Here is a 25,613-nt window from a genome sequence, read left to right as displayed (position 1 = left end):
AAACTCTTAAACAGAAACGAAGAATTCACATAGGAGGGAAAAAAAGCTTAACACACACACTCACAGAAAAGCATTCAGCTTGAAAAACAGCTATATACAGGGTGGGGCAAAAGCAGGTTTACTGTCGTGAGTACGTGAAATGTGGAGTTTATTCTTGTATTGTTATTTATTAATTATTGTATTATTTTCCATACAGACAACAGTAAACCTACTTTTGCCCACCCTGTATATATATTTTTTTAAAGTACACCATTCATACTTACACTAGCGAAAATTGCAAAAACCATGACGTTCAATATTGGTGGATTGTGTAGAAACATAAACGTTGCATGTGGCATTTTAAAATGGTACAGTGTTTCTGGAGATAAATTTGGCAATGTACAAGTCAGTAAAAATGATCATACTCTTTGATGACAATGCAGCATTTTGGGGAAGACACTCCAATGAAATAACAAAAATTAATACCACTTAGAGGTAAAAGGTGTACTTACGCTATATTTTACAAATAAAACATTGCAAATCCCTCGCAGACCTGACTTGAGGTTGCTGCATTCAGGAGGACCATGTAGACACATATAAAGGACTTAGGAGGTAGCAAAGCAAGCAAAATACTATCGAGTTCGGAGAAGCCCTGCAGGTAATCAATAGCTGGTGATAGTGAATTTTGCTCTTTATATTCAAGCTGGTCTTGATTTTGGGGCCTATATTTTGCTAGAAAGTATTAGAACTGTGCAGACATTTTGGGGGGTGGTAATTAGACTAATTTCTCAGCCTCAAATTCCTACCAAGTTTTAGGCAATTTGTCCTTCACAGCTCTGACTCATCACCCTCATTCCAGCCACTCAGGTGAAAACTGACAGTGATGTGAGGACACTAATGACTCCTTTTCATGAACTGGGACCTCAAGCAACTGGGAAGCAATTGGGAAGCAACTGTTAGCATGTAGGAATGTCCTCTCTGCCACCATTTTATCCCCAACCGACTTCTACCTCTCAGCCCTCAGTAGTAGTGATGGGCAGGGGAAAGTCCCATCACCTCAGAACACATTTCCTTGGTTTCACTTATGTCTTTTCATGGGATGAGAGAAATGATTCTAAACACTCTAGAAGACAGCGAGAAAACTCCCACCCAGAAAAGAGAAGTGGGAACCTATTTGGAAGCCTTTTAGAACTTTGAGCTTTCCACCCTACCACTTAGCATGAGAGCAGATCATGGTCTGTTTCTTGCCATTTTCAGCCCTCAAATCTGGGGCTTACTGTTGGGCACACAGAGTCACTGGATAGCCAAGTGACAAGCAGGTGTCAACAGCCCTAGAACACACACCATTCTGGTTTCTCATCACCAAATAAGTTGATTCTTGGGCTCCTACAGTGCCCACTCCTTTAGGTCCATATTTACATTCTCCACCACAACTTCAGATACAGGTCTGCAAATAACAGACTTAGGAATGAACTTGGCTACTGGAGATACAGAAAACAAGATCAATAAAGCCAATAGAAGGTGGTTTAGTGTCCATTGAACTTCCAGGAAGAGAAAGGAAAAAAGAGTAAAAAGCCTGACACTTTAACAGGAGAATTTCTTTCATTTTACTTGACACCTAAACGTAAAGCACTTTAATTACCTGGATCTTTACATTAAGTTTAAATTTATATATTATGAGCTATTCTGAAATCTGCTCTGTTTAATAATCTGAAACGTCAAGAAAATATTTTAAAGAGTCTTTCACAATTAAACCTATCCACAACCTTGTATAAATCAAAATTTTGCTACCATATCAAAATGTTACACTGGGACTGTATAACACTGCCCACATCCTCATTACATGCAACACTAATTACTACCAGCAGATTCAGAATTTTCTGCACATTAGAGGCTTTTAGGAAAGCTATAAAAAATTTCAGGCACCATTAATTTAAATTTGTATTGAAATTTCCTTTTGACAGATGGCCAAAAATTACTTATTATTTAGAGTGCCAGAGCTGCCTGTTTGCACATTAGAAGAGGAAAGGGAAAAATTAAAAGCAAGAAGGAAATTTATGTCACGTTCATTACCTGTTAAATGTTAAGGAGCATTATCCTGCATGAATAAATTATTTCATACAAGCCTGACTCCAGCTGCAGGCAACCGGCACGCTCTGGCTGATAAAAACCATCTCAAGTCACACAGCAGACAATCATAAAAAGCCCCTCTTAACCAGGAACCACTTACAGGAGGGTGAGGAAGATCAATGGAACAAGCAGCTAACTGCTTCTCGGAGCATCACAGAACACAGTTACGGAAATCGGCGAACTATTTCACCTCGCAAAGCCACTGGAGAGCCCCAAACGTGAGACCACACAACTTGGAATTTGAGAATGGTACCCCCAATCACTTTATAGTTACCTCCCATAGTAAATCAAGCCAAAATCGTCCACCTTGATTTCCTTTTTGTTTTGCCCCTGGCTTCCAGCTATGTAGAAACTCACTCCCAAACTCATACTGAATGATTACAGATGATTTCAAAATATACCCACCTCTGGTGTGAGGGACTATAAAATGTAATTGACACAAAAGTATGCACTGGAGTGTAAATAGTTGCAGTCTTCTGGGAGTGGGGCAAGGGAGGAGGCTTTTGTTTAGTTCACTGGCCTGCCTGAAGGTATGTATTTATCAAAAGGCAGGGAATGTTTATATTATGGCCTCAGAATAACTAGACAGGCTTTCCAATGGCTCCTATCAGCTAATCCTGGTCAATGCATTTACTTACGAGTTCCTAAGTACACATGGGTGGAACACTTACTACACTCTAAAAATGCTTTTTAATCTAGGTATTGATATGCATATTATACAACAAAATACACAACTATAAATGCATTAAATAATTCAATGTGTGTAGTTCCAATTGTAAATGCTGACATTTCTATGTGTGTGCAGATGCCCTTTCAAATGACAAAGATTCTTGAAGGGTAAAATGGATTACAGTGGTACCTGGGTTTTCGAATGTACTCTGTTCTGGAAGACCATTCGAGTTCTGAAACGTTCGAAAACCAAGGGATCAACAGCCGACAGCTGAGCCTCAGGGTCTTGCCCTCAGCAGGAGACGTGCGGCATGTTCCACTTCCGAGGCATGTTCAAAAACCGAAGCATTTCCTTCTGGGTTTATGGCATTCGTAAACCGAAATGTTCATCAACAGAGTTGTTCGAAAACCGAGGTACCACTGTAATTTTTATTTTCCCTTATTTAAGGGCTTTGGAAAAAACCCTACTTCCCTTTGATTGTAAAAGGACAGGAATAAAGAGGCATTCAAAGTGACAGCACAGGTGGTCCAAGGGAAGATTTTAGTCTTCATACACAACTTCATTAAAAACTGCAAGGGATCTCACTGACTGTGCTCCAGAACATTCAATTGTGAAATACAAGAAAAGGAACTGACAGCATCTGTACTTTGGCCAGTGCTTGAGAACTGTCCTTTCCTTCCTAGGCTACACAAACACAATCCCATACACAATACAATTACGCACAATCAGTAGCATATTTACATTGTGCCTGGCTCAAAAGTGATCAAGCAATTTTCATCATATTTTACTCATTTCCTGCCATGGTAGCCTGTTTTTCTTATTTGCTTACTATATAAATTCAGGCATCCTTAGTGTATCCCATTCTGGTGTTATACAAGCATATCCAAGTCATTAGGCCCTAAATACTTTTCCTCTTTCCTGAAAACTTGTCTATAAAGAGATACAAAAAGCAGATACAACAAATGCAAAACTTAAGGAGAATAACTTGCTACTCTGGAAACCAAGATGTTACTGAATTTTTTACAAATTATCTCTGGTGAAAAAAAACACGCTTTTAAACAATGTTTTGATAATTTTGTAGGATAAAATTATTTCCCAAAATACCAGACTAATGTGTATTTCCTTATACACTAATTTATCTACTTCCTTTCCTTATTATTTATCTTATATCCAAAGCCTGAAGAAACCAGTTTATTTTTTTCACATGGCAGGACATAATAAAATGAGCAATGCAAGCCAGATCTTATAACTCAATGTTGGTCTACAAATCTAATTCTGATAGAGAAATGGGACCAATATTTTCAAAAATCCCAACCACACAAGTGAAAGTAATCCAAAAATGCAGTTAACCACTATTTGGTAAGGCCCATCAAATCATTCTCTAAATCTTGGAGAATCCATTACGCAATATACTCAGATCACTCTGAGCCCCTTAAAGCTATTCCTTCGCCTGTGAATTTGAGTCCTACCTTGATGGAGTCTCTGTCTACAGGCAAAACAGCAACAACACAGGCAGATCAAGTGGTGGGAAGAAGGAAAAAATAAAAGTTCTAGTTAGTTTACATAAAATTATACATTTATCAAACTTGATTACTGCTAAATAATGGCACAGATATCACCTTTGCTGTAAAGTTAATTATCAATCCTACTCGACCAGATTCACTAAGTGCCAATCTACTTTTGACACAATTTCAGAAAGCAAAGCTGGATATTCCTATTCATACTCCTTATCAACGTCCCCACTTATAAAAGTGTTTATAATTATGCCTTAACTCTGAACCATAGCTTTAAGATAACTGGATGACAAATATTATAGTGCTTCCAACATCAGAGATGGGAAATTTATTTCATGTAATAAATATCATTTACCCGGGATTATAATTCATGGTAATGATACTGCAACAGGAGTAGATAAGAGGTTTTAATTATGAGCCACACCCTTTCAACCAATGAACCACCCATGTGCTAAGTAAATTCCCACAAAAGAATGCTGGGAGAGACCTTTTCATTTGCTTTTCTGCCATTAGCTAATAAAAATTATTAGTAAGCACCATACAAACATAGAGTCACACACATCAAAGGGTCTCTACACCATCATCTACTTTAGTGGAGGGAGGAAACCAACCTTGAAGGAGCAGAACTGGCCCTTAAATCAATTATGTTGCATAACAATTGTGTTCTTATAGGAAAAAATAAGTTAATATCGTGCTTGTAATCAGACTGGGTGAGAGAGGTAGTTAAGGCAACAGGTTTCACTAATTTGGGCTGTATTTTCTCAATTACTAAGACTAACAAAATTGTTTTGTTACTTGTGAGATTATTACTGCACTATATAGGCTGATGTGATATATAAATAATAATTGATTCTATCAAACTATAAAGTAAACCTTTATCAGTAAGTCTTTCCCCAAAACAGATTTGGTCAAAATTAGCTATTAAGGATACTCACTATTTTAAACACAGAGCACTGTGGGATTTCATTACTGATTTACACTCGGGGAACACAGGAGGTAGGAGCAAGGGATGAAAGGCAATAACCAGGAAACAGAACCCCTTGCCCTTGAGGAGTGCATCAACTTTTTTTTTTTTTTTTTAATGTATGTTTACTATTGAAAGTATTACAGATGTCACCCTTTTTTCCCCATTGACCCTCCTCCTCCCCATTCCCTGCCCCTCCCTAGGCCTTCACCTCTTGCCAATCACTAGGGTATCATCTGGCAAAAGACTGCTTCCAATAATTAATTTACCTTCCAGCAAAAATTCTTTGTTTAGTCAATGATAAAACTAAATCTAGAGAGAGAGACAGAATAAACAATGGCATCAGCAGCAGGTAGGTAATATCAGGTTGACATCCCAAAACAGTCACTCACCTCTTTGGTGATCATTGTCATGGTGCTTCTTCTCATCTTTAATTGGAAGGTGGGACTGACCTCCGAGGGCACTGGAGAGGGCCAGGAGGCTCGCACTGCTACCAATGGGTGGAATGGCAGGAGGCTGTATCCCTGAAGGGTGTGGGGTCAGAGGCACAGGCAGACCATGTCCATGTGATAAATGCTGGGCCTGGAGTTGTTGCTGCTGTGAGAAATGAGACAAAGATATTGAACTTGTTCCATATACATGAACTCAAAGAAAAGGAGAGAAAAGACATACAACGAGATCATGGTAAACCCAGCACCAATGAAGGAAAGATTTATATCTATCTATCTATCTATCTATCTATCTATCTATCTATCTATCTATCATCTATCATCTATCTATCTATCTATCTATCTATCTATCTATCTATCTATCTATCTATCTATCTATCTATCTATCTATCATATATCTCTCTCTCTCTCTCTCTCTCTCTCATCATCTATCTATGGAAAGAGAGAGAGAGAGGAGAGAGGAGAGAGGGAGATGTATAATGGAGAAATGTTGTCCTTTTTACTTAGATTTGGGAGTTTGACAATGCACTGTAAATAACAATTCTTAAATAGTGAAATTATCTAAGTAACTTTTAATAGCTAAAATTCATCTTTCTTTAATAAAGCATCTATATTTTATTCTCCAAAACATAAGGCTGTACTATCATGCATTTCTAATCAAAACATATACGTGACTAACTGTTAAAGCAGTTATGTTGAACAAAAAAAAGCTGAAAATTGAGAAAATTAGTGTTAAACAGTTCTCCCAGAACTGCTGCACAGCATGCAGTGAGAGTTAATTTGAAAGAGAAAACCTGAATTAACAACCCAGAGAAGGAAACTGGTTGCAGCCACCGTTTTAAGCCCCTTTAAGTGTCCTCAGCGGTACTTGAGCAAATTACTAAAGAAAATCTAATGTAGCAAGGCTTGGGTCCTCCTGTAGGCTTGCTCAATAATGCTGAAATAATTGGGCACTCTGTGCACGTTTAGTGATGCTCGAATGAAAAGCTAGAGGCCTGCCCTTGTACTCTTCTCCGGCAGCCGCCTCCGTGTTGTGACAGGTTTATCTGAGTGGGACTGTGAGGCATGCACCAGTAACTGTGCTGACAAGAGTTTAAAGTCATTTTTACCAGCACACTGGCAACACATGGAGAAAGCCCTGGAGAGGCTGGAATGGGAGTGCTTGACCTCAGCAGAGGCCACATCTAGACTGAGGCTGCATCAGGCTTGGCTGTGGGCAGGACTTGCTGCTCTTCCGGGGGGCGGGGGGGGGGAGATGACAGGAGGATGTCCAGTTCATATGTCCCTCAACAAAAATCCCTTCAACTTGAGACCCTACCCTGCTTAACAATGTTCTATGAGAACAAGTGCTGAGAAATTCTCTAACTTGAGTAGTGATTATATTTTAATTAATGCCTTGAGATAAATCACCTGTCAGGCCCATCCTATGATAGCCCAATAGTCTCGTCTGTAATTTTCTAAGCAGGATTTCACAAAAATAGCTTATTCAACATGTGTGGGGTAGAAAATTCTGCTCCCTTTTACTGATAAGAAGGATCCTGAAATACTTTTATTTTTAAAGGAAGTACTTCAAAGGGAAAAAAGTGAAAAAAAATTTCTGCTCCCCAAATTACTTTTATTTCCTTCCTCTTCCCCTCTACATGGTCTTCCTGTTTCAGACTATAAAAGTCAAAGCATAGCAGTAATTACTAGCTCTTTTCTCCAACTGACCTGCATCTATATTCTGGCTACGTGCACTTAAAATGTTGTCATAAAGTACTAACACTTTTAAGACAAGGCGACATACATAAAATGGAAAAATCAGTGCCATGATCCAGATTCTCCACCCAGCAATGCCCACGCCCAAGTCCTATCAAAGCGTTACCTAGCTGCCTAGCTCAAAATAATGCATTTCTTCGTTTGTGTGACCAAAATCACATTCATAATTCTTTATGTACTGTTATTCAGTTGTGACCAAAAAATATGAACACACAAGCACATTTTCTAAATGAGTTGAAAATAATGTCTGTAAAGAAAACAAGGCCTTCAGGTAAATATATGGTAAATTTATTTTAAGACCTTGTTCAACTGAAATTGCCAGAAAATTGCTCCAATTCTCTTTCTCCTCTAAATCCCCTAATACTTAGTATGTAAGGTTGGGCACGCAGCTACTTTCTATCTCAGATCAGAGTTCAATTGGCAAGCATTTATTAAGAGCCTGCATATATGTCTCTCTGATCACCTTTCCTAGACTCTCAAGCTCCGTGAGAACCTACAACTGAAACAAACCCTAGTTGACTAAAAGGCACTGACTGAGGAATTCATATAATACCTGAGCAATTTAAAAATATAATTCTATTTCTTCAGACACTAAAAACAACAACAACCCTCAGTCAAAAGCAATACCTTCAGAGATGCAGGTGTTTCCCTTTTATTTTTCTCCTATAGGACAAAACATAAGCACCAACAGCCCCATTTTTCCATCTGACCAGGGACTTTTCAAAGGCAGAAAATACACCCCTCATGTGCTGCACACGCCATTCACAGTGAAGACTGCCTGGGACCCTCACCTGTGCTCTAACACCACACCTTACCCTCTTCTCCCCCTGTACCTCCACGAAGGGTCCCTTCCCACGAAGGGTCACCTTCCCTCACCTGCACAAGCAACTTCATCTTTTTCCCCTTCTTGTTTCACTGCTCTCTCCCCCATCTTCAGTTGTTCTGTCACTGACTGTGTCCTTCTGCTTGCAAGCTTAATACCTGGGTCCCTAACATTTCACTTAAGGCGATTTGCCTACCCAATGCCAAAAGAGCCTGAAGTAGCATTTTTTCAGGAGGAAAACACACTGTATTTTAATCCCTTTTTGTGTCCTCCACTGCCCCTAACACAGTGCCTTGCACATTAATTGGCACTTGATAAATGTTTTTTAATTTAATTAAAATAACCTTCTTTTGCCCTCTTGAGCTACAGCCCTGTGTGTGTGTGTGCGTGTATGTACATATATATATATATATATATCCTTGTCTTTGCACAGCCAAACTTCTTTTAAAAGATTTACTGTCTCCAGTTCTCAGCAACCTGCTTCTGGGTACACACACACTCTCCTTTCTCTCTAATCCCCCGTAATCTAGCTTCCAGGTCCACCATTCTCATGAACCTGATGACCATTCAGACAGCAATTATTTTGAGATTTTCAGCTTCTTTCTGACAAGTCTGCAGCCACAGACAGCATGTCCTCCCTGCTGACACTCTTCTCCAACTGCCTCAGGAGCACTGCCATCACCAAGGCAGCTCTTCACCTCTCTGACTGCATCCCTTAGATTTCCTTCTTGGCTTTTTCTTCTCTTGCTCACTAAAGAAGAGTCCTAAACCTTTTGCTCCTCTCCCGTGCTCAGTATCCCTGGTCTAACTGATTGCCAGACAGTTCTACTTGGCAGTCCACATTTCCTGAAAATGAAAATGTTTAAAACAAAGCCCCTAAGTAACCTCCACTGGGTCAAGATATATATCAGTCGCCATCAATTCGTTTTTCTTCTGTGCTCCTCTATCGTAAGCACTGACTCCTGTCAATTCTCAAATAATTCCTTTTATTTCTACTGCCAGCATACTAGTCAAACCCTTCTCACCCCATACTTTGATTACCACAAGTCTCCATTAGCTCATTTCCATTCCAATCCTGCATCACTATAGGAAATTTCATTTTCAAAATTCATGTCATCTCCTGTCTGTTAGAACAATCTCTCCATTACTTATCTGAGTTAAGTTGCACTCACCCATCCCAGCTCAGCTCATGTTTTACCTGTTCTACAAAGACTTCTCCATACACTCCAAATGCCTGCTATCTTACAGGACTCCCGGTATCATTCACTGGCACAGGCTGCCTTGTAAAAGTACAGTTATTCATCTTTTTATGAATAAGAAGACCTAACTTGCCAATGAGATTGCAAGACTGGAATGAAGAGACCAGTCTCACGCCTCTTTGCACCCCTGGCACCTAGAGGACCATTACAGTCATATGAATATGTATTTAAAGCGTTTGATGAATTAAACTTCTACTAAATATGAAGAGTTCCTATATGCCCTTTACCCATCTTCCACTAATGTTATCATCTTATATAACCAGGTTTTTTCAAAACTAAAAAATTAACATAAGTACATTACTATTAATCAAATTATAGACTTCATTCAGATTTCCCTAGTTTTTCCACTAATATATTCCAGGATGCCACACCGCATTTAGAGAGGTTCTGATTTTTCACTTGTTATCATACAAAAATTACAAAGCCCTTTCCAAGATTTTATGAATGGCAACATCCACACAGTCTAATTGTTTCATAGAATACTCCTTGAGCTTAGGTGAGAAAAAAAATTGAGAGCAGGTTACCACAAACCCATTTTACAAATCATCCATTATAATACAAAATATCAAACAAACGAAAAGCACACTCAGTAGGGAGTCCTATAGAAAAGAAAAATTTTTATCAGATAAAACTGTAAGATTAAAATAAGATTAAATAAGTCACCAAAAGGTATATGACATAAATTAAGATAAATATACTGAAATACTATAGTAGGTTTTAAAATGTTTACATCCATAAAACAGACCACTTTCTATATTTAAAGGTCATTTTTAAGCTTCTTTGTAAGTATCTACCTTAGAAACTATCTTAGCAGTAGAGTGGTAGATGTACTTATAATTGATGACTCCTAATTAGTCAATAAAACCAATGTATTAGAGGCAATCTTTAAATAAGAACACAAATGTCACCAACAGCTAACCTGAGCTTCACCCTTTCCTCTATTTTAAATAAATGGCTTTAATTTATCAAATTTCAAAAAAATTTAAGAATTCAATATTTTTAAAAATCTCTATCAAGTCTTCTCATCAACGGAGGAAAAAGTCAAAGCAGACTCCTTGGAAAAGGAGTTAGATTTCCGTGGATATTGTTCAAGGAACTTAGAGCAATGTCAATTGCTCTACAACATAGAAAAGCTTCCTCACCATTCCCAACAGCTTTAAGTTGTCCTCTGATCTCTGCTTCTGCCTCATCTATGTTAATTACAAGAGCAATTAACCTGCAAAGGTTTATTACTTTATCCTACAATCACACTCACACTAAGAAAAAAAGACTAGAAGGAAAGAAAATGGATAAGAGTACACAGTTCAACACTGATTTGTTACTAAAATAATTTAAGATAAATCACCACTGCAGATAATTATAATTCAGTAGTTTAAAAAATGTTGACTTCAGAAGGAAAAAAAACAAACAAACAAAACTATCAAGCCAAAGAATCAAAGAGGAGGGCATAGACCAATTAAATATTTAAATAAAATACATGCTATGTAACCAAAACTGAGAAACCAGACAGAGGTTTTCTTTCCACCACCTTTCATTTCTTCTACACTATCAACAGAAGAATCCTCAAAAAATAAATAAGTAAATTAATTTTTTTAAATAAGTGAGCAAGAAAGCTATGTAGACTAATGAGGTGACAAATAGGACGAGCAAAATAGAATGGGGTCTTCACTGGCAACACTTGAGACAATTTAAGCATCATAAGGAATAATAACTGTAACAGATAATAACACATTTTTTAAGTTTCTAGGAGTGGGGTCCATGGTACACCAAGAAAAAAGATGAAGCTGTGGGGCATTTTAGGGCCAAAGCCTAGAGAGTTAGACTCCCAACTCCACAACAATCTTCCAACCAGCAGGCCAAGTTGGGTGCACTGAGCTTGTATATGTGCCTTGATCCAACCAGGAGACACCAAGCTAGGAGAGAAGTGAGAGGCTGGAGAGGAGACAGGAAAGAGAAGGCAACAGACTCTGAAACACAGCAACAAGCACAGGGCAGGGCCCAGGACCAGGCTGATAGTCACCTCCTGGGACTGAGAAGTGCCGTTTAGTAAGGACACTAGGGGTTGGGTGGAGTCTGAGAAAGAAGATCCTGGATGGCACTCAGGAATCACAGGAAGTTGCATCAGAGTTACCTGGCTGGAATCCTTATCATTTACATGAGCAAGAGCCAGTTACTTAAGTTTCCAGGCCTCAGTTTTTTTGTGTAAAAAGTGGGAACAGTTATAAAATCTTCTCCAAGAATGTTGGGAGAATTATATGAGATTGTGTATATATAAAGCCCTTAGCACAGTGCTTGGCAAATAATAAACAATCAATAATGGTGGCTTCTATTTTGGAAAACGGTGTCCAGAAGTCCATATTCACACACACACACACACACACACACACACACAGAGGGAGGAGGAATACGAAAAGCTCTTCTTTACAGAATAATGTCCATTTAAAAGAAAAAAGAATTTAAAACATACCACACTTCACTGCTCTTAATGTATTAAGAGAATCAACAGATTCTATAACTCCTGAGTAAAAAGTTGTTGGGGAACAGGTAATTTACAGTGGCAAAGTATAGCTTCACCAATAATGTGATACAACTGGAAATACACATCACGTGGGTAGTATTTTCACTAAAAATATTTAGTCTGAATCTACATGAGAAAACAATCAGAAAAATCCAGATTGTGGGACATTCCCACAAGACTGGTCTGCAGTCTTCAAAATGCCAAAGTCATAAAGTAAAATGGTTTGGGGACTGTTTTACGTTACAGACTAGAAAGACAGGATGACAAAGGCATTTTTGAACGTGAGTCCGAGATTGGGGGAAAACTGCTATGAAGAAAAAAGAGCCACCAAGGACATTTGTGTGCACTTGGAGAAATCTGAGTATGAACTTATACAATGGATATATGGATGTGTTCATTGTATCATGCTTATAAAGAGAGGAAAATACCCTTGTTCATGGAAGACGCACACTGATGTGTTAAGGGGGGAAATGTCACCATAACTGTCTCTTACCTTCAAGAAGTTCAGCATAAACAAGAAAGTGTATGTATGTTTGTGTGTCTGTATACAGATACAGATATCAAGCAACAGTGAAACTATCAACTGTTAAGTCTAGATGATGAGCACACAGTGTGTCTTTTATTCTTCTTTCTACTCCCCTGTACTTGTGGGGATGGAGAAAATAAGATGTGCCCTTCTAGCCAAAAGGTTGAGAGTTCTTGCTTTTAATACCTATCTCTAGCAAAAGCTAAAAGTTAAGTGAATCCATGGAAAGAGCCAAGAATAAAAAGAACAGAAGAATTTTTTCAACCTGAGCTTATCTGCAACTCATTCCTGATGACTTAAAACAGGGGATTTACCAAGGGAAAGACCTGTATTTAGAGCAAACCAAAAGAGATTATCACTGCAAGGCTATTTCTCACACAAAAACCACAGATTCCTGGACTGGTCTTCAAGGGAAAGACAGTTAACATGCTAAGCAAGCAAATCCCCCAAGTCCTGTGCCAAGGAGTTCACTGTCTTAACTTGCAGTTTAACTCACAAAGAAATAACAGCAAGAAGTGGGGAAAATCCAGAAAAACCTGACTAAATTAACTTTCCCACTGAAGATCCTATTAAAAATTTTTCTGAATTTGTCCAGTTTACTGGAAAAAATATTTCTAGGCAAATTAATACTAAAAATACAATTTCCTGGAGGCCTGTTTAAACTGCTTAAGGATTTTTTTTTCAAACATTATCCTACTGAAATCGATGCTTCATTTTGTGTCTTAGTCGTTTAGTCACCAAGCTAAGGGATCATGCTCAGAAAGACTTTCTTTAGTGACTTCAGAGTACTTAAAAGAAATAAAGCTGCATTTAAAAGACCTATATCCACTTTAGGTTCTTCAATAATCCAGTACTTGACCTAAGAACTTGAGAAATAGAATGAATCTCAGATGACATCTAGATGAGCTGTTTTCCAACATTTCAGCCACGGCTTGTGTGGTGCATGCGTGTATCTGCATAAAATACACATGTAAATGAAACAAGTTTAGAAATCTAAATATTATGTGCAGCACCTTCTAATACTTTCATTCTCTTCTATTCTTTAATAAAAAATGTTGACTATGGCTCACTAAATTGATTCCACTGCACACTTGCACACTTCAGACTTGCAATCTGAAGAACACTGAACCGGGCTGTATACTGTGACTTATGAGAAGAGAGCAGGAGACATCTTTTGTTAGGTAAATGAGGTGTCTTTGGGAAAACACTAAAGAATGGGGTCTGGTTGCTAGAACCAACCACGTGATTAGAGGATTAGAACTTCCAGTTCTATCCCCAGAAGTAAGGGAAGGGGAGAGGGGCTGGAAATTGAGTCCAGTCACCAATGGCCAACGATTTAATCAAACATGCCTATGTAATAAAGCCTCCATAAAAACCCAAAAGGGCAGAGTTTGGAAAGCTTCCAGGTTGGTGTCATGTGGAGATTTGGGGAGAGTGGCACAAGAGAGGGCATGGAAGCTCTGTGCCCTTGCCCCGTACCTTGTCCTATGCATCTCTTCCATCTGCCTGTTCCAGAATTATATCCTTTTGTAATAAACAGGCAATCTGATTAGTAAAATGTTCCCGAGTTGGGTGAGCTGCTCCAGCATATTAATCAAACCAAAGGAAGGGGTTGTTGGCAGCACAGATGACCACCTCAACTTCCAACTGGCATCTGAAGTGGGGGTGGGGAGCTGTTTTGAAGGGCTGAGCCCTTAACCTGTGGGATCTAATGCTATCTCCAGATAAACAGAGTCAGAATTGAGTTGAATTGTAGGATACCCAGATGGTGTCAGAGAACTGCTTGGTAGTATAGGAAAACCACACACCACATTGGAATTGGGTGCAGAATTTTATAGGCCAACACCAATCGATGTGAGGCACAAGATAAAGCCGTGGGAGATTCTATCAGCAAGAAGAGAGCACAAGTCCTTACCATCCAGTCCAGTGGTGTACTGGCTGCATCATCAGGACCTTTCCTAACTTGGGGGTCTTACCATGAGAGGTAAGCAATCATTCATTCACAAGAATCAACAGAGACAGCCACTCTGGGAAATAAGTTTTGAATTGAGACCTGAAGGATAAAAACGAGAGCACCTTGCAGAGAGCTGGGAGAAGAGAATGAGATGAGAGAAAACAGTTGCAAAGGCCCCGAACAGTAAAAGCCCTGTAGTGATGAAGGAAGAAAAAAGAAGTCTGGTGGGAACCCACTGAGCAAGGAAGAGTGTGGGACAAGGCAAATATTATGTGAATCAGATCATGGTTTCAGTCTCATCTAAGAAAACTGAGACCTTTAGGCTGTGGTGAGGATTTTTTTGGTTTTAAATTAGACTTTTAGTTTGCACTTACTGGTTGGTATAAGCTGGATCATAATCATTTGTTGGATATATGTGTTACAAATATCTTCTCTCACTTTCTAGATTGACTTTTCATTTTCTTTAGGATATCTTTTGACAAACAGATGTTTTTAATTTTAACTGAGCAATATTATCACTCTTTTTTCTTATAGTCTGAACTGTGACTCAATAAGAAATCCCATTCTACCCCAAAATAAAAGTTCTGTCTTTTTCTGTTTTTCAGATTGACTTCTGCACATGAGATAGGTGAATCCAATTTCACTTTTAGCATAAGAATAACCAACTATCCACCCAGTACTATTTACTAGTGTCCATCCTTCCCCCCAGCTGAAATGCTTGCCCTTCTGACATACTGAGTAGGTCCATTTCTGAGTACTTAGCTCTATTTTGTTGGCCTACATAAAGACTAGGAAGTCTTCAGCTGTGAGGATGGCTAACAGAGCACCTGAAATGTTTTACCTTCCATAGTAGGAGGTAGGCTCTGCTCTGCCTGCAAGAAAACACCTCCCAAAGCCTGCTGACACCTATCTTTGCTCAGAAGCCATTCTGAGGCTATTAGCTGAAAGAAACCAGAAAGCAACCTCTGAGCTTTCAATCCGAGTAGATGGCAGCTTAAACTGTTTTCCTCCCTCCACAGTTTCTTCTCCCAGATATTACTTTGTGCAGAGCTGTGTCTACAAATTGCTTTGGGTCAACCCAGAAACACTCTGGGGAAATAAAAAAAATTCAACGTGACTGCCACTTTGCTTTGGGACCACAGTGGCACTGCCCTTATTGGTCACAGAAGACAACCTGGGCAAAGATAAACTCTCCCCTTTTTTATGAATCTACCAAGGGGAAAAAAATGCATGAGATTCACAAAGAACAGACTAGCTGTAGAGTTGCGCTAAAAAGGGTTCAAGAAGGTGCAATTTTTAGTTTTTTCTGGAAAGTTTTGGGCAGAGGGAGGGAAGTTAGTTCTAAATTCTTGTTAATTATTAGGTCAACATTGTTATTTAAGTTTGTAATATTACCCTATCCCATGAAGTAGTTGTTATTCACAAGCAGGATAGACAAAATTTTCTCAAGATGAAAAAATGGAAGCAGAGGAAAAGTACAGTTTATCATAAGGCAATGAAATAATTTCAAAAATATACTGATAATGCCTATGGTTCTAAACTTATTTATGATCCTTGAAAGGCTCTGGCGTGAGCCTTTTACTGTCTTCCTCTACCAGTCATCGCCCTCCCCTCACTCACTCACTGCTGCCTGCAATTAGCTTAACCTTACTTTTGCTTTCACTGGGTAACTGCTATATTCCGTCTCCCCTTATAACTTTATATAAACATGATTTATCCATCTGTGGATCTATCCCTCCCATGAAACCATAAGCACGGAAGAGGCAGGGACCAATTCTTAGTGGTCATTGTGTCCTAGAACTTTTAAGCAGTGATTTTCATTCTTTTCCACCTCATGGCACATATAAACTAATTACTAAAATTCTGCCACACACCAAAAAAATCTTTTTTTGCTGATTCTGACCAAAAAAAAGGGTATAATTTTGACTCAATCATACTGACACCTACTCATTTTTTTATTTGACAATCTACGGGCAAAGAGGTCAGGGCCCGACTAAATAGTCAGATATTGCATGTTTTAAAAATTCCTGCGGCATACCAGTTGACAATCGCTGCTTTAAAGGATGCTTCCATAATAGGAAACAAACAAAAACAAGTAATCTGAAGGAGTATTTATTCACATGTCTTTTCTTTTAATATGACTACACGAGCTGCTGGCACAAATTATTTCTTCTTAACCTAAGCATAATCCCAAACAGGCATTATTATTAATTGTTAGGTAATGCTTAAAAGTTGAATGTGGCTTATTTTCCATAATACCTACGACAATAAAAACAAAACACAGCTTTGTTTTTGGTTTCTTTTGTTGTTGTATTTTGTTTGTTTTTTAACCTGTCAACAGTTCAAGAAACTCCTCCATCCCCTGGACAATATTTAGAAACAAATTCAGTGTAAACTCCTGATTCCAGGGTTTCTGAACAAGTGTCAAATAGTATCTCCTTATAATGCTATAGATAACTGTTTGCTTGTCTACATGTACTCTACCAAATATTTTATTATTTCATATCTAGATCTTGTATAGTTCTAGTCCTGTGAGGAACAGCCTCAAACATTTTGTGTGTCATGGGACCCTTTGTGAATCTCAGATGAAAATTTCTTCTCCAGAAAATGTACATACCTGCTCCCCCTGTCTCCCTGCCCAACACACACACTCTATTTTGCAAACATTTCAGGGAGCTTATTGGACAGCCTAATAGCCAGGCATGAAATCTGAGAAGATCCATGGACCTAGGTTTAAAACACTTGCCTTGTAGTGGTGTTTATGACAACTTTTCATTCTTACATATGACAGTAAGTTACAACACACAGGAAGATACAAGTCATGAGTATTCAAGTCAACTATGGAACTAATAATTCAGGCATTTTATGCTAACCAGTTAGTATGTACATTAGGCACACCCAATTTCCATTTCCCTCATTGAGCTCTGAACACTAAACACTGGACAACCCTATTAGTGGATAGGGGTAAAAGAGACTACTGGTATTAGTGTAAAAGGAAAAAGAACATGGAGTTGAGGGAACAAATAAGGGACAAGTGTAAACGTGTGAGCTCTGAAGTCGGTCTAAGTTTAGATCCCAGTTCTGCCACTTTCTCCCTGTGTGGCCTTCAGAAAACTACTTACCGCTTCAGAGCCTTGGTCTCTTTATTTGTTAAGTTTGGACAATAATCCTACTTGTTGTCCACATGGGGTTGATGCAAAGATTAAACACATGTAAAGGCTTAGCACAGTACAGTACCTGACAAAAAGCAAGTACTCAATAAATATTTTCTATTTTTAGTTACCCATTTGGGGAAAAAATATAAGCCTGGGGATATGATAAATCTAGATAAATAAGTGACACAAAGGCCCCTAAACTAAAAAAACAACAACTCTGTAGTCATCAAAACAAATATGTTTACAAAACCATACAATGTAAGAACACTAGATAGCCCTTTAGAAGCTATTAGCTCCACCCCTGTATTCTACAGGTGAGAAAATGAAATGCTTAAGATCACACTCTACGTGACACCCAGGACCATGTATTTTCTACCAGTCCATGCTTCCTCTCAATCTTGGCTCAAAATTGCTAAGGGAAAAATCCAAATGGGAAAACAGCTCAAAATAGAGTATTTGTTCCTTAAATACTTACTGAACATATCTTTATTAAGTATTATAAACAAATTATTGCATGTTTATTGAACAAATAGTTACTGAGTATTCACTGTACAAATATTTATTGAAAATAATGAGCTACATATTGTTCTAGGCATAAAAGTTAATAAGACCACACCTGCTAGTGAAGGGAAAGTGACACACACATCAATAAATGGTAAGTGCTATAAGGAAAATAAAATGGACTAATGGGACAGGGAGAGAATTGGGTGAAGGAGCTAAAGTCTGCCAACCAGGGAAGTCCCTTCTCAGGAGATCACATGTGAGCTGGGACCTGAGGAAGACCTTGGCAAGACACGGAGGTTGAGTACTCTAGTGGTGGAACAATCGGTGCACAAACCCTCAGTCGAGAAGATGCCTGGGGTGCTATAGGGACTTAAGAAAAAGGCTAACGTGGCTGACGGGCAGTGACATGAAGAGGGAGAGTGGTACGTGAAGTCAGAGAGGCAACATGGCATACAATACCATATATACGACATCCTCAAAAAGGCCCGCTTTGGGCCCTGTCTATTGTGGCTCACTTGGTTGGAGTGTCGTCCTGCGCACCAAAAGGTTGCAGTTTCGATTCCTGGTCAGGGCACATATCCAGGTTGTGGGTTCTCTTAAAAATAAATAATTTTAAAAGACCCACTTTGGAAGAAAAAAACATTAAGGGTGGTTGGCCAAGGTCTAGGTTAGCGAAAAGAACTGACTACAAAGAACAAAGGAATTTGAAGGGGTAGGGAGGGGCAGAAGAGAGATATTCTAGATCTTGATAGTGGAGGTAGGTAGTTACATGACTGTATTCAGTTGTCGAGTCTCATAGAGCTGTATGCTAGAAGGGGCAAATTTTACACTTTATGTAAATTATACCTTGATAAATCTGACTTAAGAATACACCCCGGCCAGGCGATCAGGGTTCGATTCCTAGTCAGGGCACATGCCCGGGTTGCAAGCTCAATCCCCAGTAGGAGGCATGCAGGAGGCAGCTGATCAATGACTCTCTCATCATTGATGTTTCTATCTTTCTCTCTCCCTCTCCTTTCCTCTCTCTGAAATCAATAAAGATATATTTCAAAAAACAACAAAAAAAGAAAAGAATACAGAATATATCAACAATGAATGAGTACTGCTAGACTCCTAATTCCATATATCTACAAGTATAAAGAAATACACAAATTTGTAAATTTATGCAGCCTCATTTTTATTATGTTTTCTATTATCTGTTTCCCTTTAACTCTGCTATCCTCAGAAACTAAAGTTTTGTTGAAATTAAATGTATAATGAAAAGTTGATTAGGTGTAGTAAAATGTAAAACCTGAAAGCTTATAACTACCATTGCCTTAATAAGGTGATTTAAATGTAATTTGAAGATCATTTCAGAATACATCTCAGAAAACATTTAAAAATATCATTCAAAGTGAAAATAAAATGTGCCCCTTTAATGGATTTGGTAAAGGTACTCAAATATTTGCTGAATGGATTAATGAGTAGTTGTAATAATTAAATCACGCTCACTGTGCCTAAAAGGTTCTAACTTTTTTGCAAAGGTCCTTAGAACACTCAAGATCACAAATGCATTTTTAGGTAAAAGAATTCCCAAACTGATATTCCTAAGAAGCTCTGAGGAAGACAAACACCAACCCTCCTTAAAACTTAGCTTAAGTCATTAACCTTTTAGTGGCCTTTTTGGAGACAGCCTACCTCCTCCCTCCCTCCCAACTTTGAGGGACACAGGCAGGCTGGGTCCACAAGAGAAAAGGTCTGACTAAATGGGATTTGGTGATGTTGCTTGTAGAAAGAACATTACTGGGAAGAAGCCAGTAAGAAAATTAAAAAGGTGTAGCAAAATGGAAAGAACAAACAAAACCCGCTAACCAATAAAAAAGGATAACATTGTACAAGCTTGCAAATTGCTATGAGTGTAACCTGCTTCTCTGTGCAACATTTCCATCATGATCCCTGGGCCCCTATACAGGCCTGGAATTAATGAAATGCAGTTTCACAGACCTGGGAAACTGCTTTCTTTAGTGGAAGCCCACTGCCCACAGCCTTAAGCAATGTCAGATGCACCTACCCAGACACATTTTGCATGCAACTCTTGTAACACTGTGTGCTGAACTCTACCCTGAACTATGGAAAGACATTTATTTAGGAGAAGGAGGGAGAAAAGGGCTCCTCCCCTCAACAGAAATATAAATAGTAGCACTTCATGTTAGCAACAATTTATAAAAACAAAAACCTGATACTAGCTTCTAGAAATTTCTTCTGGAGAAACTTCGCAATAGAAATGGAGTAAAGAACATAAGGACAAATTAGAAATCCTGTCTTTTATCTAGGTTTTTTTAGGGAGTTATGAAATGGGGGCAGAGCTAAAAAATGACTTAAATATATGAGTCTTTGTTATGAGAGAAGGTAAATTACTGCCTCTTAGAGCCTCACTGAATTGTAGCACAAAGATTAGATTATGACTACATCACTCAATAATTTAGTTCCCTGATTGACAGTAAATGAACCAGTGAAAAAAAACAAAAAAGGTGAGGGGCAGGCAAACCAACATAAGACACACAGGAAGGTGTAGACTTACGATGAAAAACTGCTTTGGCTTACATGCAACCACAGCTTTATCATATTCTGTGAGAGCGGGTGAGCAAAGCCTGCAATTGCAGAAAATCTGCCTTTTGCCCCCAACCCCCATCCCAGCAAGCCATGTACATCAAGCAGCCAGTGGCCAGAATATTTTATAAAGCCTTTAAGCTCCAGGCACACTGTTCAGTAAAGACAGTAACAAAGCTGGAATAACACAATCTCTGATAAAATGCAAATCTATGTTATAGCTCATTTTTAAGTTTATCTCATATAATATACATTTAGAAAATAGCAGAAGTAATCAGTGCGAGAAGAACAAGAAAGGGAAGCTCATCTGTAAGTTTACTGAAAAGTATTACTTAAAAAATAATGTAAAAGCGGAGCTGTTCACAAATCATGATCCTAGCCCATGAGAGGAATATAACTGCCTATCTACACCAGAAAACCCCTTTACAGAGCCTGAGGCCTATGAAGTCCAATCCCCAGTGTCTCACTTCCTCCAGAAAAGCAGAGCTTGGCTGCAGGTAACTTTGAGAGATGATGCCAGAGCAGGAGTAGGAGCCTAGGGAAAATGAATCAGAAGACAGGAACGCAAAACAAGGATGTATTCTCGATCACTTCACCAAGAGCTGATCACCACCATGGGCAACTGAAGCTCCATCCCACTGGGACCCTTTGTGGAGGAATGTAGAAAGCATCTCAAAATTGTCCACCCAAGGGGCAGGAGAGGCACATTCCACTGACTCTTTGCTGGGAGGTCCGGGATTTACCCCACAGGGTGGTAACTCCCCCATGTTTCAGAGCTGCATATGCATAAATGAAAGGTGGAGTCCCACAAAGGCCCCATAAAAAGCACTGGGAAATGCAGGCACTTCAGCGTATCTGAGCAGAGCTGCCAAGCCAGGACACATGTTGTAATGGCTAGAGAAAAAGGGGTTATGAGGTGGGCCCAGGAAGGACAATATCTGTGCCCCACAAAAGATAAACACAACTACTACAAAATGAACAATACCTCTGGAAAGCCCTTTATTAGAAAACACAGAAGAGATGAATACAGGGCTCTTGGGTACTTAATACATTTTTGCTTTTGTTAAAAAAGCAGTTGTATTTTTTTTTTTTTTTGAAATTTTGCGTTATTGGAGTCTGTGTTGTAAGGGAGGGGAAAACGCATACATGTTTTTATATATGCCCACGTATTTATATCTTTCAGTCTTTTTGCCTAATGCTCATAATTTTTAAAAGAGGCTACAAGGGAAATCACCCAATGGTGCATCTAAATGCCTCTGAAACTTAAAATGGCAGCTTTGAAATTTACAATGAGGGGCATATATTTGAAAACTGTCATCTGCAAAACCTTCTGCCAAAATGCCAATCTGGAATGTATACATATATAATTTAAGGGCCAATCATATGACAAGGACAATAAAACAAAATGCTAAGAGGAAGAAAAAACCCCGAAGGTATTGTCTTTCATTTTTTAAAATAACTCTAACACATTGGATAGTAAAGGCAAAGTCATTTAAATCATTTCCTTAGTAATACAAGTAATATTTAAATAGATTTAATAGTGCTGCTCCAAACCAATGAATTATGGGTTTAAAACCTATTAAAATGTAATGTTTTTTTCCTGAGCTGAGAGGAGAGAGATTTAAATCCACTGAATTTTAATATTTCAGCTTGAGCTGCAGGAGGTAGAGAAAGTCCAAATGAACTATTCCATCAGCACCATTCAAGCATGAACATTTTAATCAGTTTTACTTCCTTGGAGTTCTCTAACACAGTTTACGCTGTCATTCTGAAAGCACTTAACACAGAGAGTGTGAAAAACCACCAAGGCTTGTTATTGCCTTCACAATTGATGGCAAATAATTTTGCAGACTTCCTATCATTAAAATGTCACTGCTAAAAATTGAGGTTCAGCATTTCTTGTGCTAAACTGCATTTTACTACACCACCATAGCATACCTGTTCTGAAGGATTTTTTAGGGGGTATGCTTTTTTTAAAAATGCATTATTTCTATCATGTTTTCTCTTCAAAGAGTTAGCTTTAAAGAATGGGGGTAATCCACAGGAACCTCATTTTATATTTTCACAAGCCAAACATTTTCTTTTCCAATGTTTATACTAACAAAACTTTTGTTTCTTAATGGTAGCTTCTTTGGTGAAATTTTACGAGGTTCCTAAGTCAGCCTCCTTTATTAAGCATAACTACATTCACACAGCATGTGCTGATTATATAGTGCAATGGATTGAAAAAGCATTTTAAGATAGTCAGATGACTCAATTTAATAATACAGGAAATGAAAACATCATTTCTAATTAGATCATATTACTGATTTAAAACTACAATTTGTGTGTTGTTCCAACAGTGTGATCTCACAGAGATTCTAATTTAAAAACACAGTGGCTAGTAGGACACATGACAAGATCAAACTAGATACATAACATTCCCTCAGCCCATTTGGGGGAACTCCGGGAAGGCTTCAAGGAAACGTGAAATACAACCAATTCAAAACAAAACACAAAATATTCATTGTAGAAAACACAGGAATTTTCCTGTTTTATTTTCCTTATAAATAAAAGATAAATGATATTTAACTTATTTCAATCTATCAACAGTTTTAAACTGAACATGACCTGTGAAAGAAATCATTATAACTGTGTTTCATTCCATTAAGCACAACTAGCTTATTGTCAGGAGAACAAGCAGCCTCTCTAGGTTCTGGGCTCACTTCAGCATTTTGCATTTAAACAGCATGGATCACTGGTTTGGCTCATTTACCAATGAAGGTAGAATAATACTGCAGAGTTAAAAAGGTGCTTCATCAGATTTCATTAAATCTGGGAACATTTGCACTTGTCTGGATGGTATGCATACATATAAAAAAGATACATACGTAGTGATAAATAAATGAACGTCTGCAAGCGCTTAGATGGGTCTTTGCTTCTTGGGAGAAAAATTTTCATCCCCTTGGTGCAGAAAATCATTGCAGACTACAGTCTAAGACTCAAGTTAACAATCTAACATTGACCCCTGATCACTTTGGGTAGCTGGTCAAAACACTATCACCTCACAACTCAAGCATGTCCAAGGGCAACAGCAGGTGCATTTAAAATTTCACAATGTTACAACTCTAAAACTACTAGCCACAAGGCACTACCAGGGCTGAAACAGACAAAGACTAAGGAGACAGAGAGCAGCAGTAGCAGAAATGCATCGAGTGAGCTTATTTTTTAGCTCTTTCCTTCTCACTTGGTTTGTGGCTCCCCAAAACTGTGGGGTTTGTTTTTCCATTTCTGCAATCTATTTTTCAGAAGTCAGACTACGTGATTTTGACTTCATTTTCTGCTCAGATACAAATAATTTGGACTTGCCACCAGATCCTGCAGCTCTACTGAGTTAGTTCTTCAAATAAGTTTTAGGTCACAAAATTAAATTAGTTTTATTTTAATAATTAAATCCATATATACAAAATCTATATCAGTTATTCAGCTACAGTCTAATAAATCACCCTTTCCCTGAGAAAAGGCAATCCGCCATCCCATTCAAAACAAAGTATATAAAATGAAATAGATACAAAAGAGTAATAAAATATACTTGATGTGAAGGGAAGGGAACTTGTTCTGATTTTTTATCTTCCCTCATATTTTTAAGAAACATCCAACACAAAACAATGTGTTTTTGATTTAGATTAATCTCTCCGCTGTACAGACAGTAACTAATAAGACTGGAATAAGAAACAAAAAAGTGTTGTTTTCCTAGAGAAGAATGCCAACTAGACATAAGGTAGGATTGGAGACCTATATTTTAGTAGCTCATACAAACAATGAACACTAAGCCAGAAATGACCCAGCAAGCTCTCATTCCCCCCTTCTCTCCCCTTCATCAGCAGGCACTGTACTGCCTGAGGAATATAGGTTCTATCCCTAGTGACCCTGGGAGAGGTGGTAACCATAATGCATCCCAACTTGAATACAACACACATTTCAAGCAAACACAGCTAATATTTTATATATAATACTAACTTTAAAAAGAAAGCTCTGGAATTTTAGGAAATAACTAATTGTGAAATGCATGCCTCTCTCATCTCTCCCCCAACTCCCTAGTGAAGAAAATGTATGACAAATGAGTCTACATGGCTTGTTCTGATTCAGCCTCTTCTTTCCAAGGGGCACTTCTGAAGAAATAAAGGTCACTTTTCCATTTATTACGTCTTCTAATTTACTACCAGTATTTTCGTGTGGTCAGAAGGGCAGAAAATAGAGCTCAAAATAGCCCATTAAAAAACAAGCTACAATCAGACTATCTGCTCCACCACCATCACAGTCGTCCCAGAGTTCTGATTTCCTTGTTAAAAGACAGAGGCATAATTGAAGCAATATCTTCACTTGAGATTGATTATCAGGCGACCCTTATCCGCATCTTCACTCAGCAATTTGAATTTTAATGAAAGTAAATGGAATAATTAGCATTTCAAAGTGTGTTTGATACACTGGGAAAAAAAGAGGACTTTTGTGTATAATCTATACACAAAAGAAAGTATTTGGGAGGGGGCAGAAAGAGGCAAGTACAGTTGTAGTGTCTTCATTACAATAACCTAAGGAACTGCCTGTACCAACTACATAGATAGAGATGTGAGTATTGTGCTCTTTCAGCTATGATTTCTCCATTTATTTCTAAGTTTTAGCACCTAATTTTATTACTTGTTACCTTAATCTGGGGGAAACCAAAATGTAAGTGGAGTTGGAGTGACTGCCCAAACCCATGAATTCCAGCAACATTATTAATGCTATCACCAGAAAAGATTTTATAACTGGGCCACTGATTTTCAAAAAGGTGTTGTTCAT

General features: G+C 38.3%; 1 protein-coding gene across 4 annotated transcripts in view; it reads right to left on the bottom strand.

Annotated features, from left to right (window-relative positions):
• Positions 1-25,613, bottom strand: part of LOC107544921 (transducin-like enhancer protein 4) — a 135,239-nt gene that overhangs the window by 62,388 nt on the left and 47,238 nt on the right. For 2 of the 4 annotated variants that reach the window (XM_087822713.1, XM_087822715.1), the window contains exons 7-8: positions 5,650-5,854; positions 4,249-4,265 (exon numbers count right to left, since the gene is read on the bottom strand). In XM_087822713.1, the coding sequence (XP_087678839.1) occupies positions 4,249-4,265; positions 5,650-5,854 (222 nt within the window). The remainder of the gene's footprint in view (positions 1-4,248; positions 4,266-5,649; positions 5,855-25,613) is intronic. The other 2 variants (XM_087822714.1, XM_087822716.1) reach the window with 1 other exon arrangement.

This window comes from Miniopterus natalensis, chromosome 12, assembly GCF_054644295.1.
Source record: "Miniopterus natalensis isolate mMinNat1 chromosome 12, mMinNat1.hap1, whole genome shotgun sequence".
NCBI classification, from domain to species: domain Eukaryota; kingdom Metazoa; phylum Chordata; class Mammalia; order Chiroptera; family Miniopteridae; genus Miniopterus; species Miniopterus natalensis.
This window is presented reverse-complemented; position numbering and strand designations above follow the sequence as displayed.